We start from the raw sequence: 15,122 nt of genomic DNA on the forward strand, positions 1-15,122 counted from the left end.
GTTGCTGTATGATACTAGTTGACCATAGAAGAAGACAGTCTATGTGAATATCTGCTCTGCTGCCCCTAGTGGCAAGACAAAGACTGCAACACGTGTTAGTCTTGAATTCTGTTTAGACAGACAATTTTATACATTAAACAAGGTTAAGGATCTTAAAATTTTAGTATTTTCCAGACATTTATTTATTTATTGCTGTTTTATTTATTATTATAATCTATATAACTTTTGCCTGCAAAATAATTAGCAAATGTCATGTTGTGCAAATCCCTAAGAAAATTTTTTTCCCCTTTCATTAAGATTAGTAGATTAGTAAGAAATTTTACTCAGCTATACCACGTGACATTTTTAGATTTTTTAATAAAGTTTTTTGAGAAATTGTATGTATAAATGTGTATATATATATATATATATATATATATATATATATATATATATATATATATATATATATATATATATATATATATAAAATTGTTTCTAAAGCTAAAATATTGTCCACAAAAATGTCTACTTGATATTTTCTCATTTAACAGAAAAATTGTTAATGATCTTTTGTGGATATTTTCCACAATCAAATTTATTTGCAATTAATTACATTAATTAATCAACATATATATATATATATATATATATATATATATATATATATATGGTGTGTGTGTGTGTGTGTGTGTGCATAAATACATATGTATAGTATACACTATAGTGAAGAAATCCCAGTCTTATAAGGTCATTTATTGATGAAGGCCTCTTGAGACCCCCTGCTGTACTATAAAAGAGCTTGATTTGGTCTTGGGTTTGGAAGTGGCTGTCATCTCCTCCCACCTCTCTATTCCTGTTTAATTATACCCTGTAGATCTCTCTCTATCTCTCTCTCTCTTTCTCTCTCTCTCTCTCTCTCAGCCTGGGCGGCAGGCAGCCGTCCTTTCTCATCTAAATCTGACTCTCTGACAGCAGAAAGCGATCCCACATCGTCACCCAGCCGGCCCATAGTCCCCATCTTCCCCTTCCTGAGAACTGACACGATAAATATTCAGCACTCAAAGGCCAAACAAGCAGCTTTATTGTTCTGTCTCTGAATCACAATGTGTGGTGATCTCTTTCCTCTCCCACACTGTGACAGCACATGTAATGCGTAGCTTTTGCTCTTGATGTGGCATTTTGGAGGGGTGAGGGGTGTTTTTGGCACTGGATTTCTAAAACGCTCATCTGTTACAGCTGGCCGTGCCCCACAGTGAGGACTGGGCCCGTTTCGGCCGCACGCTGATGGAGATCCGTGCCAACCGCGGGGACGGTGAGGAGGAGGGGCCCGTGGAGCTGGCCACGTAAAAACGGGATCAGAGTCATCACCAACCCAGACTGAGCCTGATGTAACACACACAATTAGCATGTCCACTAGTACTGTGCTGATTACTCCGATAGTATGGCCCGTTTATCCAGATAACGAAAAATTGGTTACTAGCAATGGGTAAAAATAGTGCATGGTTTTTTTCCTCTAAACCACTTAAACCACACGGATTCTGTTGGTCAACTCAATCAGGCCGTCACCTATCAAGAAAAGTTCAGAAATATCTTCTGTGGATCAAATCAATACAAACATTAGGCCTGCGCTACCAAGACTGTAGTGAGCTTGGGCTTTAGGTTGGGGTCGAGGGTTAGTAGGAGGTTTATTATTGTGTAGGTAGTCTGAACTTTGATTTAAATGACCAATACAGTCTTTAGAAGCAGCTGCGTGATTTGTGCTTTAACTGGTTTAGAGGACAAATCATGAATAATAAATATTTATTGACAATTCCTAAAACCCTGAGGTTAGTCATTTACTCTGGCTGCATCTGAAATCGCATATACTCTCTGAATAGGTGGGCCTACTTACTAAAATCTTCTGTAAAATATGAATGTGTGAAGTATGAATTTAACAAAAACTTAGTTTACTGCATTAGTAGTTTCTTTAAGAGCGACTCGGCCATTTGTCCATTTTATAGGTTTGTCTTCATATTGTCACTGTTTTTACCAGTACAAAACAACTCCTTGTGTACTGCTTGATATTGCAAACTGTTGCGTCTTACCATATTATTTTTTTTTTATTTATGTGTTATCTTAAGTATGCGCGCAATGGTTTGTAGTTCAAAAAATTTTATTTTATTTTAATTTTATTTTATTTTATTAATTTAAATTTTTTGCACTTTATTATTTTTCGTAATTTCCCTATAGCGGTTAATGAACCGGAAGTCTCACACATTTACTTCCTCTGATCCGAAATAAAAGGTCATCCGGGTACTTTCGCTCCTATTGTTTCACGAATACCGCGAGTTGGGGCATGCTCTTTCACATTTGCGATTTCGGATGCAGCCTCTGATTACAGTCACATCGTGACAATGTATTTGCGCTATGCCGTACACGTCGCTGTAAACGACATGGTTTTTTTATTTGTTTAGTTCTTTTCGTAATGTGGAGGTTAATGTACGAAATTAGAAGATGTCTGTATCACGTGTTTGTCGCACCGCTTGCAACGCCACGGCGAATGAATCATGTTGTGAATGTGAGTCTGTGATGACTGTGTAAGTCCCTCTGTCGAGTGGTTCTCGAAGAATGCACGTAAAATAAACATTACACGACCGGTGTTGTCTAAATCACTGAAAGCTGAAATGTGACAATACAAATAACTGAAAACAGCGACTTTGAGTTCTTGAACATATAGTTTCTGGAATTAGCAGAGTGTCATATTAGCAAAATATCGACTTTATTTTACTCGCCGCTGGCGTCCCGTAATGAACGTGAATATTGAACGCTGTCGTTTAATTGACGTCAAACGCGTGCGAAATGACACGAAGGGGATTAAATGACAGAAGTTTTATATTTAGGTAAACCGTCCCTTAAATGTCGTACTCCTGGGTTTGCTACTAAGCTTTAAAATGGGTTTATTTTCCGTGCGTTTTATGTACAGTTTTTTGTTGCGCAGGAGATAATTGTATTTTATGTTCCGTCTCTTTACCTTGATGGCAATTAATGCTGCATCATTTAATGTTAATACCATTTTTGAAAATGTGCATTTCAAAAATGTGAATTTGTAATTACTTGCTGCTAGAAAGGCATCTTCCATGTTGGTTTGTGGTTATTTCAGATTACTTGGTGTGAGTGTATATTTTTGTACTGAGCCCCTGCATGAAGCATAGACAAATTAAGTTATATATAAGTTGGTGACTGTCAGCAATACTCGGTGGCTTTCTCGTCAGTGTTACAACGATGCAAGCAGGTATTGTGCGCTTACTAAAATATGTTTCACATATAGAAATAACGTTATTGAAAACCATAAGAAGTGTCTGGTTAAATAAAACAAGTATTGGCAAATAAACCATGCTTCTAGCAAACATTTTTGTTTGATGTCCTTTTAATAAATCCGCCTGTCCATCGGTGCATCTATTGCTGCCATACTTACAGTAAGGCACAATCTTTACACTCTATAATCAACTCTACTGTACAGCTCAATTTAGTCTTCACATTATTTTTCAAGGGGTTGAGAAATCTGTACCACTTTACCGCCAAGTCTCTGATTTCACATCGACCATAAACTGCCACTGTGTAGACTCCTAACACTCAAGTTTAACACTATACAAACATAAATACCAAATACTATAATACATTCAAATGTGAGAGTCCACATCAGTAATGAAATCAACTGCCCAATGAGTGCTACGTGCTTAAATATTTAGGAGGACAAAAGAAAATGTACACAGATGAACATCTATCATTTAAACAACTCAACCTGGTCATTTCCAACTGGATATGCTTGTAGTGTTTTAAAACCCTGCAATATGCATCGTTCATTTAATAAATAAATAACCAAACTGTAGTAAATGTAACTGATTGTTTCTGTTGTTGTTTTTTAGGTAAAAAGAAATAAAACTGAAAATGATTTACATTTAAAAATAAATCAAAGTCACACTACAACCCCGCCAAACAATCCAGGACTTTTGTGGTAGATTTAAAAAATATATAACATCATCCCATCTACGGTGTACTTAAAAGTTGTAATCTGCACTAACAATCACATAAAACATTATTTCCAGTTCATCTGCTGAAGGTTTTATGATCTCAACTAGAAGGAAGAGATTCATGTGTGCGTTTGTTCCAGTGCAACTGAAGTGGATGCATTTGCTTTAAACGTGTGGGGCGGCAGGCGCTCGGAATCGTGGTAGATGCAGTCCAAATTTGCTCTCAATGCCAGCAAACGTGGCCACAGCCAACCTGAAGCCACCGATGTGGTCAGGATTGGGCGCCGGGAGGCTGATCCGAGACTTGGGAGTAGGCTCTGCGCCAGCTGGTTTTCTGTGGTGAGGAGAGAGGGAGAGAGAAGATGGATGAGGAGGAGGAGCGAAGGGAAACTTCACATTCTGCTGTGCCCTGTCAAAAAGAATAAACAGCCTCAATAGTGAAAACAAGGATATTTTCCCCTCAAGTTATGGAACACAAAATAAATGAATAGACCAGAACCAGTTTCCTAAAAAAAAAAAAAAAAAAAAAAAAATTCCATTTAGGACACAAATCCTATTTTAGGACATCGTCTTACCATTTTAGCCTGAATGAAATCATAATCATGTACCTCAGATCCGTTTGAAGCACCAAAACCAGACATGAATATGAAAAAGTACATCTAAATTTGAGTGTCCGCACAAGCAATAAAATAAACATGTCGATGTCTATGTGCTTATGTAGATTTATGACAAAGGAAAAAGCATGTGAATAGAGTTTCACAATGACCACATATGAAATCCATCTTTTGATTCATTCCATATATGCATGTGCTATATTCTCTATTTTAGTACAGCTTCTGGAATACTTGATTCTGACTGCTCAATTGGGGCATGCGAATATTTCTTGTATAATGACTTTATATTTGAACGCTGTACCAGGCAAATTATTTCTTACATACATTAACAAAACAATGTTTTGGATCATTTAGAAGAAACTGATATCTTCATTCAGCAAGGATGAATTATATTTATCAAAAGTGAAAAAGTGAAAGACACAACATTTCGTCAAATGCTGTTCTTTTAATTACTCTTCATCATATATTAAGAGTTTCTGCATTATATATACATATATACACATTTTATAGCATTGATAATAACAGGAAATGTTTCTTGAGCAGCAAATCATAATTATTTCATAGTTATTTCTGAAGTAATGCTAAAATTCAGCTTTGAATAAATGACAGGAATAAATTACAATTTAAATAATTGAAAATAATATATTTATATATATTTTACACAGCTCTCTTATCTATTTTAATCATTATAATATTTTCTTATTTATTTGTCAAATTGAAACATAATATATTTATTTTTATAGATGTATGAACAAATAAAAAATGTGTTCTTTAATATATTAATAATATTATCCATCAGTTAACAATCATAACACAAAAGTCATTATCAGAATCAGCTGGAATTTCAATAATAATGCATCCTTGATAGTTTACTGTACATATAAAAGTTTCAGATCCGAGCTACACGACTTGATGATTTCATTTAAGCTGATGTCATAAAATGTCCTAAAAAAACAGTCTGCATCCTAAATGGAAAGGTTTGGAAAAAGGCAAGAAACCGCTCTCTTCATTTATTTTGTGTTCCACAACTTGAAAGGAAAATATTCTCGTTTTCACAATCCAGTCAGGCTGTTTATCTCCACTCCACTTTTTGATATGACAGCACATATTTATTAAAGCGCAAACCGAGCCACATGAATCAATATATAAACAGGTATAAAAACAAATCCACACACAGGTTTGTATATAAACCATGTTCTTTTATATGCGCCTGTGGTTTCTGGGTTTGAGGACAGCACAATATTCCACGGGAAAATAAGGTCATTCTGTCCAGAACTGGAACAGACTCCAGTCAAAGCAATTCTCCCCACCTCAAATCACTTGGACACATGGAGCCATGTGGCTATGGAAGAGCATTTCTAGAAATGTCACCTCCAGGCTTCAGTGAGTCAGCTGACCCTTTCTAAATCATAAAGCGAGGGTGTTTTTCACTTCAGCAGGAGAGATAAAGATGCCACGGCAAACAGCTTTCAGTCCAGGCGTTCTGCGCTTTCTTGTGTAGTAATTAGGCCTTCCTGCCTCAGCTGTGACAAAGTGCTCGTCGGAATAAGAGTCTTTGCTACAAAGCCAGCCCTCTCTAAACAGCTATTAATGAAATTTCAGGGCATCTGACATTTCAGTGCTCTTCACAATCACACTACGTGGCCCAGAGCTTTTTTCCTAATGGAAGAATTCTAAAGAAAGTGTTACTATTTTAAAGTTTTAGGAGTCTTACTGTCCACCGAAGTCTACGTAGAACCACCTCTGCAGGAGCTCATAGGTCACTAGAGTCACTCCAAACTGAGGCGAGGAGCGAAACACGCGTGCTGAGGAAGAATGAAGAAAACATTCAAATGAAGATTCAGCAAGTACATTCGTGACCCTGGCTGTGAAAACCCAGCTGAAGTCTTTTTATTTACTGTTTTCCACAAAATATCATCCGTTACAAGACATTCTGTGAAAATGTAACCTTGATACCCTAAATATTGACTGAGTAAGGCCATGTCAAAAGAAAATTGAAATCATAGTAAAATAATCCTAATATGCGCTAACAACATTTGTCATAATAATCTTGTTTCTGCTTTTTGAAAGCCAGTCTTTATAGGATAGCCTTCTTTACAGACTAGTGGAAAGACACAGTTAAGTGTTCGTTTGATAGCACTTTCTCTATTTGTATAATAGATTTCAGTTACAATACATATTTTTAAAGGCTGTTTTTACTCCTACACTGAACCGTATACTTCAGTAATACTTACACACACAACTTTACATTTTTTAAAAAAGGGATTTGATTGATAATATACAACATTTAATTGCTCCAAAAGTGGGAATAAAAGTATTTTCTGAATTATGGAGCGACTAAATGAGATACCCAAAATTCCCTCTGTAAAAACTTTTTACTCTAATATGTCCAAAAAAATTTGCAAGAATTTTGGAATTGGCTTAATCCAGTGTTTATGCAAATTAGAGCATATTTCATTAAATAATATTTTAGAAAAAATTTAAAAATGTTTGCAATTATCAATGTAATCAATCAACTAGGTAAGCAAAGTGATAACTATTAGCTATTTTTTTACCCTGTTCACCTGCAGTGTCTTGACTCAAGAAATGTTTTGAAATACAAAATATTCGTAACATTTTTTTTTTAGTTAAACAGTTTAAAAGAATTTTGTTATTAAGAATGTTATGTGAAGAAAAGCAGAAATTTTATCACAAATTTATCCCAAGATCCAAGAACTACTAAAATAAATGATCATTAAAGAGAAACAGATGTTGATCATACAATGTTTGCACTACATTTGGAGTCATGTGGTAGTCACCTCGGAGGATCTAAGTGGATTTTAAAACATTACTCACTGACAAGCTCCTAACTGAAGGATTCTAATATATGCTTGCCTTCAATTTAAGTGTGGCACGTGAAGAAGTGTCTGATGTCTCATCACTGACATCAATCCAAGTGTGACACTTGCTGACACACCATAATTGAATTCAATGAGATTTAAGAACTACAATAGACAGAGGTCAATTTTGGTAAATTACTTTTTGTAGTCCGATGAAGAAAAAAAAAAGCAGTAAATGATGCTGAAATTCTTATTTTATGGCTGAACTCTAACTCTTTAAAATATAAGGTCAACTGCAAAATCATTTGTAGCAAAAAGCATGATTAGTCTCAGGTATGTCTGCGAGATATACCTCCAGCTCCTTTCCAGAAGGCACGAGGCCCTTCCTCCTGAAGAATCTTCCAGAAACAGTCAATGAGTCCATTGTACGTGGTCTGGCCTGCACGGGCAGCCACTTGTAACCGGGTCTTGATAACATCAGCAGGGGTCACCAGGGATGCGGCAGGCATGCCTAAAGAGAAGTCACACATGTCAATAAAGAGTCTGATTTGAATTGATTAGAACACTGTAGTAATGGCTTCAAGGATTCAGACTGAATATAACGGATCCATGAATATAATTTAATTCAGCTTTCAGGCCAGGATTAAAACATTAGCACATATAAACTCTGACTCCGTCTATGATTATTGCACAGCGTGCCGTGAATTAATTCCGTCAAATAAATACCAAAAGCCTAGTTTATTAAATATTATAAATATCTCAAGCGGAAAAGCACCATTTATCAAACGGTATGCATCCTTTTTTATTTAAAGGTCCAAACAATGCTTAATAATGAGGCTGGCATAAGCCCTGTCCCACGCTGTCCGGCACAAAGACCACTGAGGCACCAATTCAGCTCTTAATAGCCTAAATCAGCGATAGCATTTAGCCTGAGCAGTGGCACCGCCGACATGCCAACTCCACTACACGCTCAAGAGCTTTATTTTAACATCTAAATAAAAAACTTTCACCTGAATAATTACAAGCCTTTCTCTCTGTTGACCCGCTCAGATGGACAAAACCTTCATTATTAAGCACAGAGAAAATATCACATCCATATCAGAAAACATATCTATAGAACAGAAATTCATCTGTGCTACTATCATTAGCAATATCTATGGAATTAATTGTAATTATAAATGGCACGTTTGTGCATTAACTTGTAATACTTAAATAAAAGTGAAAAAAGGTCGGTAAAGAAGTAAAGAAATTAAAGCCCCATTTACACCAAGAATGATAACTATGAAGATAACTATAAAGATAATATTGGCATTGCCTTCCGCTTTAAATTCTTGTTGCTATAGCAAGATCTGATTCTGATTGGGTGTCAATGTCTGTATCATTCATCAGCTGAAAAATCGTTCTAAAAGTGATTCCAACAATAACTCTTTTTAGCTATATCTCCACCGTTATCTTTATAGTTACTGTTCTTGGTGTGAACAAGGCTTTACAGCCAAATAAATACTACATTGAAAATCATACATCCATTTCCTCAGGAACAGGCATGAGAAAGGGAAAAAGCCAACTGTAGTGCATGTTGGTCAATGCCCCAGAAGTCTGCCTGCCTCACCAATAATGGCACACAAACTGAGCGTGTAATTAAATTTCCCGAACTGACTGTAAATCACTAATTGCCTTGAAGCTCGAATTGCTGATAAATGGTAAACTGAGTGATACATGCCATAAGGACATACCTAACCATAAAAACTTGCTTTAAACCATCTGACAGATATAAAACATTGGGGAAGACAGGAATGCTAAGCTCTCTCTGACCATGTATGGCTTTTCAATCTCATATCACGGTCAAGTCAAGAAGCAGTAAATCTAAAAAGGCAAAAAGGATTAGAAATAAATATTAATTCTCTTTCACGTACATTCCAAACCATACTAGCTTGGCTAAAGACGTCGTCTTTTCAACAGTGTTTTCTTAACGATGAACCACAAGAGTAAAATATTAAAAACAACATCAGATCTGGATCGTATGTTATACATGTCGAGGAAAGAGAGACTTGTAAAAATAGTGCAAGTCAGATCTTGGATGTGTTGGCCTGGTCATGCCAGTATCGTAGGATCTGTTTATTGCTCCTGCAGTATGGCTACTTTGGGACTTTGAGATATTTTTTTCCTCTTTTAACACTCTCGAAGCTCAAAGCACAAACTTCCAGGCCCTATATATTAAACAGTGGAAAATATCCGACCCTTGGCAGGCGCGCTGCACTTCAAAACACAGCCTAAATCACTGAGCACTCTAATTACGGCCAACCACAATGGAGCCAGCGGTGGCAGGCGGCTACCGGAGAGTGCGTGGTGGCTTACCCGCCAGCGCCCCTGCCAGCAAAAGCCTGCCAGGTCCCACTCGCCCGTCTTCATCAGTCAGGGCCGCCTTGGTGTGTGCGTAGCAGGGGAAGTAGATGGCCGAGAAGGGGATGTCTCTCAGGAAACAGGCTTTTGCACCCTGGGGGCCGAGAAGACGGACAACATTATGTCAAAATCCAAGATGTTAATATTTCATGAGGTGTGTTACAGAGACCTTCTTTTCATTTGAGGACCGCATTGTGAGGTATTCTGGGAGTTCGGTTTATGGCGTGTTAATGTCAGCCCTGTGGAATGAGTCTGTTTTGTGCCGTTTCTGACTTGTCACTTCAAATAAACATTCGCCGTGGCGTTTTTTTCTCGCAAGAACGGTCGCGGAGACTATTCCTGCATCTCTCACCGTAAACAAAGCCGTGCCTTCAACGGGATTCGGTTTCCTCGTCTTTAGCGCGCTGGCGAGCAGCCAGGATTGGAGAAACAGAGAGATTTTCCTCTCAGCAGAACGCTTTAAAGCCCGGCTGAAGTGCGCTTTAGACAGGCTTCATTAAACTCGCAAGGTTAATCTGCAGCGTGTACACAGGTAGCGCAGATAGCCAAGGTATCTCTTTCCTAAAGCGATCTTTGTGCTGTCCTGCGGACCGCAGCAGACTGCCTGCTGCGAAAGCAGATAAAAATCACCCCTGCGTCCAAAAGACCAGGCCTGGCTCATCTGCTTTGGCAGAGCCTGGAGTGCCGGAGGTGAGGGTTGTGTTAATGTGGGAACATCTGGATCCACTGGCCCTCAATGCGCATGATAACTCGACAACAGCACACTCACAGGTGTGTGTGTGTGTGTGTGAGAATGTGATATGAAGTGTGTGTCTTAGGTTTGGAGCACGGGCAGGGAGTGGTGGTGGAGGCCCTGCAGCGGCAGAAGGGGAGAGGCGGGGTAATTAGGCTGACAAAGACAGCTCTGTGCCTGGGCCGGACCCTGAGGAGCCAGGCCGTCTGAGAGAAGCAGGCTGCAGCGCGTCTCCTGCACTCAAAGCACATTGTCCGCGCGGCTCAGGAGAGACACAGATGGAGGGGAGGCACCGGATTCGACATTCTTACACACACACAGGCTGTTGTGTACGCTAGCAAACCCCCCCGACCATGACTCTGAAATAAAGGCTCCTTTCCCACGACAGGCTGACAGGTGAGCCCTGGAGACTTACCTGCCTCGGCCAGACAACAGGAGCGCAGGTTTTTTTCAAGTGACCAGTCATGTGATTTACTGATAAGTCAAGCACATTCTACTGTAATCTACTGAGTGATATCGAAACTGTACATGGATTTGATAATTAAAAGACAATATGGGAAACAAAAGGCTGAGTTTGATACAATAGATACGATAGAAACAGCTACACTGACTGAACCAACTGAGTTTTGTTATTGTGACAAAAGAATTATTTATTAGTGCTGTCAAATGATTAACTGCATTCAAAATAAAAGTTTGTGTTTACATAGTATATTTGTGTATATTTATTATTTATATATAAATACACAAACATACGGTATATATTTAGAAATTATTTACGTTTATAATTTTTTTTAAAGAAATCAATACTTTTTTTTTCAGCAAGGAATTAAAATTTTAATTAATCAGAAGTGACGCATTTAAGACATTCAGCAAAGATATTTATTTCATTGATGTTTCTGTTCACACATTTTTGAAAGCATTTAGACGTTCTCTTCTCTTTCCCATTATTTCTTGTCCGCTCTATGGTCTGTAAGTAGTGAACACTCAGTTATTATTACAGCATAACCAACATCAAGTGTCTACATGTAATTAGCACCGCACATAACACCTACGCAGAGGTGAACACGCCTCATTCATCTCTCTCCAGCAGTCCATAAAATGTCAAGAGAACGCAGCCACTGGATGAGATACGACTCAACGCCATCATGGCAGTCCCCACAACGTTGTTTACACCAAAACACTCGCTCTCCGCAACCTCCTGCTCTCCAAGCCTCAGGAATGTAGCCCTGCATCCCTGCTCAGATGCATTCAGCAACAGCTGAATAGCAGGAGATCTTCTCCTGCAGCGCTGCTGAGTCTCATGGGGCAAACAGGACACAAAAGCAGCACTCGGAGAGCCGCTGGGCATTCATGCTTCTGAGAGGCAAGTGCTACCCGGTCCGACTGCTACAGCAGACCGCAGGGGGTGGATTAAGGCCTGATGGTGTGTGTGTGTGTGTGTGTGAGTGGGTGTGTATGAGACTTGCTGGAGAATGTGGAACATGACTGAGGCACTCAGGGAGTGCAGGGAGTCAATCCACAGGTGGGAGGCGTTAGAGAGCTGAGGACGCTCATCTAGGTCTTTAGCGTGGTATAAGGTGGGTCAGACGGTATTTTAAAGAGATACTGGAGAGATGTTAAATATATACACACACTATAACAAATGTCATAAAAACACGTTGTTCCAAAAAGTGGCTCCAAACTAAACCTCCAAAAAGATCTAAATGGCTGGCCATTGTAACCAATGTTCAAAAGACAGAGAGAATCCTTTTTGCATTAAAACTACAAATGGACACATACCTTCAATACTGGATTGTATCTATGTCTTTGTTTTGTAATTTGACTTCTAAATGTTTCTGTTAATATGACTTATGATGGTGATCAGTCAACTGTCTGCCAAGTTCTGTTGTTATTCTTTAAAACAATTTAATTATAAAAAGGTTAAAAAGAAATAAATGTAATACAAAAGGCTTAGTTCTGCATATTTTTAGAATAGAAAAAATGCACATAGATTATACATTAATAATACATTAAGATTAAACGGCTTTTTTAGCATTAGTTATATGACCCCTTAATATTTCTAGAGGAAAAACACAAAAATAAACATACAACATCAATACAAATATACTTTTAACAATTTGTTTATAATTTTTTCTTAAGCTTATAAATGCTACATTTAATTAATCAAAAATAGTAATATTGTGAAATTTATTTTAAAAAGTTGTTTTCTTTTTCAATATATTTTAAAATGAGCTGAATCGTTAACTACCTAACCTTAGCGTTAAACAATCCTCCAGAAATCATTTGAATATGATGATTTGGTGCTCAAGAAACATTTCCTATTTTATCAATGTTGAAAACAGTGCTTAACCTTTTTGAATAGAAAGTTTAACAGAACAGCATTTATTTGAAATAGCATTATATATTGAAAAACATGTCATTATTGTCAATCAATTTGGTCAAATAAAAGTATCCATTTCTAAACGTTCTTTTACTTATTTTCTTAAACGTTGAAAGTTGCCATATGCTTGAAAATTTCAGCATTAAAACATTCCTTGCACTATTTTATATGGAGTGATATTTTCAATAAAAAAAATTCTTTGTTTTGTTACAGGCAAAAGTATATACTGTACATTTAAGCACCTAATTATGTAAATTAGGTCTGAGGTTTTCTTTCTGTGAATGTGACATACCTTGTACAGACCGAAAAAACCCAGGTCACGGATGACAGACAGAGCGCTGACGCGTGGCCCTGTGGTGATTTCTCCTGCCACCTGCAGTCGGATCTTCACGATCTCCAGAGGGTTTGTGAAGATCACCTGAGATCCCCCAGCCTGAAGATCAACAACAAAAGCATACAGGTTTTCACGGAGCTTCATGAACAATCATGTTTGTGAGTGAGAAGGGTTAATGTAAAAAAATGTTGAAGTACAGATCATCTGAGACAAGTTTGTTACAGTTGTAAATATGTTCTGATGAACTCCAAGTGAAAAAGCAAAGATGACAAGAAGGAAGTAACATGATATTCGTGTTATAAGAGGACAATGCTTTAAACCTGGACCTAAGAATGATTGTGCTATTGTCACTCTTTGCAGGAGGAGTAGGTGGTTATACCTGCCAAAGACAGACGGTGCCTGAAACATCACACAAAACGCAGGCCCCTGGGGGCCTCTCAAAAAAACAACCTCATGTCTCCAACCTTGTACTTGTGAGGCAGATAAAAAGCATCTGCAGGTTGGAACAGGTTCCTCTGAGCTCTTTGAAACGGTTCGGCTTTGACGTGACGGCATCTGAGGCTGCAACAGAAGCATTTAAACATGTCTCGCCAAAGAGGCTGGCCGCTTGCCGCCTCCGTGCCCTATCTTTCCTGTTGCTCCTAGTTACTGAGGCTGCACGCAGAAAAACAGAGCAGTGTAATTAGATGGAAATCAGTTTCCATGGATTTCTTCTCCTTCCCTCAGCCCTCCTTTTGAATACAGAAGGGCCTTACTGTTTGTTTGTTGTTGATTTTATTCCTCTATTCTTTCAGAGATATTAACGTACAGGGCGTTTTACGGGAATCTGGTAAATTGGTCTCAAATCTCACAAGTGTGTGCATTTAAAAATCCCATTGAGCGCGAGGCAGCATATTTAAAAATAAAGATCATTATCATCTCATTGAAGGTGCACTTTAAATAGGATGGACCACAATGACCCACACTTTCTTTCCAGAGGAAATTACAGCTCAGACATGCAGAAAGGGGTTCCTACCTTTCAGAACTCACATCTCTGACTTAATAGTTGGCACATTTCATGAATATGGTTAATTGTGGTATCCAATTATATATTTTCTAAGTATTAGAGGCACAAACTCATGGGTTTAGAAATGTTACAAAAACTATTATCTATAATGATCTATAAAAAGAATTTCCTGTATTTAATCTAAAAATTAAAATCTTACATTTTCATCACAGTGAAAAAAAATTGGATATAATAAAAAACCTTAATGTTTGGCTAACTTGCACAAACTCTGTGACAGAAAAAAAATCACAATTAAAGAAATAATATAATATTCCCTATAATACAACCATATGGTAACATTATTTGGATCTTTTCTACAGAATCTACAGATCCTTTTTACAGCATTTTTTACAGCAATGAGTAGATTATACTGATCAGTAATCACATCTCATATTATGTAGAAAGAAATTCCCAATTGTTTAATTAGTTTGATTAATTATAGGAAACAGTTCTCAAAAGCAAAAGTCGTCTATTTAATTTTTGTTTAATTAATATTTATTGATAGAAAACCGCCAAATTCTGTCACAAATCACAAATCAACATTTTCTGAAGGTTAAGCACTTCCTTTCACTGAACAATTATTTTTTTAAAAAAGTAGTAACGAGTTTCACATCCTATTTCGTACCCTATTCGTGGAAAATGCCACTTATTTATGTGGAAAGTAATCTTTTATGGTTAATTATGGCATCAGGGCCGAGAGCAATCTTTTTTTTCCCCCCTTGCTTTGGCAAGGAACAATGCACTTAGTAGAGGGCCAGGCTATTAGCCGCATTAATTGGGTACTAATTGGATATTTAAAAAGTTA

General features: G+C 37.5%; 2 protein-coding genes across 12 annotated transcripts in view; one reads left to right on the plus strand and one right to left on the minus strand.

Moving 5' to 3' along the window:
* LOC122323728 (cytoplasmic dynein 1 intermediate chain 1) overlaps positions 1-3,368 on the plus strand; it is a 51,788-nt gene extending 48,420 nt beyond the window's left edge. For all 7 annotated transcript variants that reach the window (XM_043217798.1, XM_043217801.1, XM_043217799.1 and 4 more), the window contains one exon: positions 1,219-3,368. In XM_043217798.1, the coding sequence (XP_043073733.1) occupies positions 1,219-1,329 (111 nt within the window). In that variant the 3' untranslated portion in view covers positions 1,330-3,368. The remainder of the gene's footprint in view (positions 1-1,218) is intronic.
* The window catches only part of LOC122323727 (calcium-binding mitochondrial carrier protein Aralar2), a 37,375-nt gene continuing 24,383 nt past the window's right edge, over positions 2,131-15,122 (minus strand). For all 5 annotated transcript variants that reach the window (XM_043217794.1, XM_043217792.1, XM_043217793.1 and 2 more), the window contains 5 exons: positions 13,231-13,371; positions 9,781-9,919; positions 7,778-7,936; positions 6,321-6,411; positions 2,131-4,326 (listed from right to left, as the gene is read on the minus strand). In XM_043217794.1, the coding sequence (XP_043073729.1) occupies positions 4,158-4,326; positions 6,321-6,411; positions 7,778-7,936; positions 9,781-9,919; positions 13,231-13,371 (699 nt within the window). In that variant the 3' untranslated portion in view covers positions 2,131-4,157. The remainder of the gene's footprint in view (positions 4,327-6,320; positions 6,412-7,777; positions 7,937-9,780; positions 9,920-13,230; positions 13,372-15,122) is intronic.

Source organism: Puntigrus tetrazona, chromosome 19, assembly GCF_018831695.1.
Source record: "Puntigrus tetrazona isolate hp1 chromosome 19, ASM1883169v1, whole genome shotgun sequence".
Taxonomy (NCBI): Eukaryota; Metazoa; Chordata; class Actinopteri; order Cypriniformes; family Cyprinidae; genus Puntigrus; species Puntigrus tetrazona.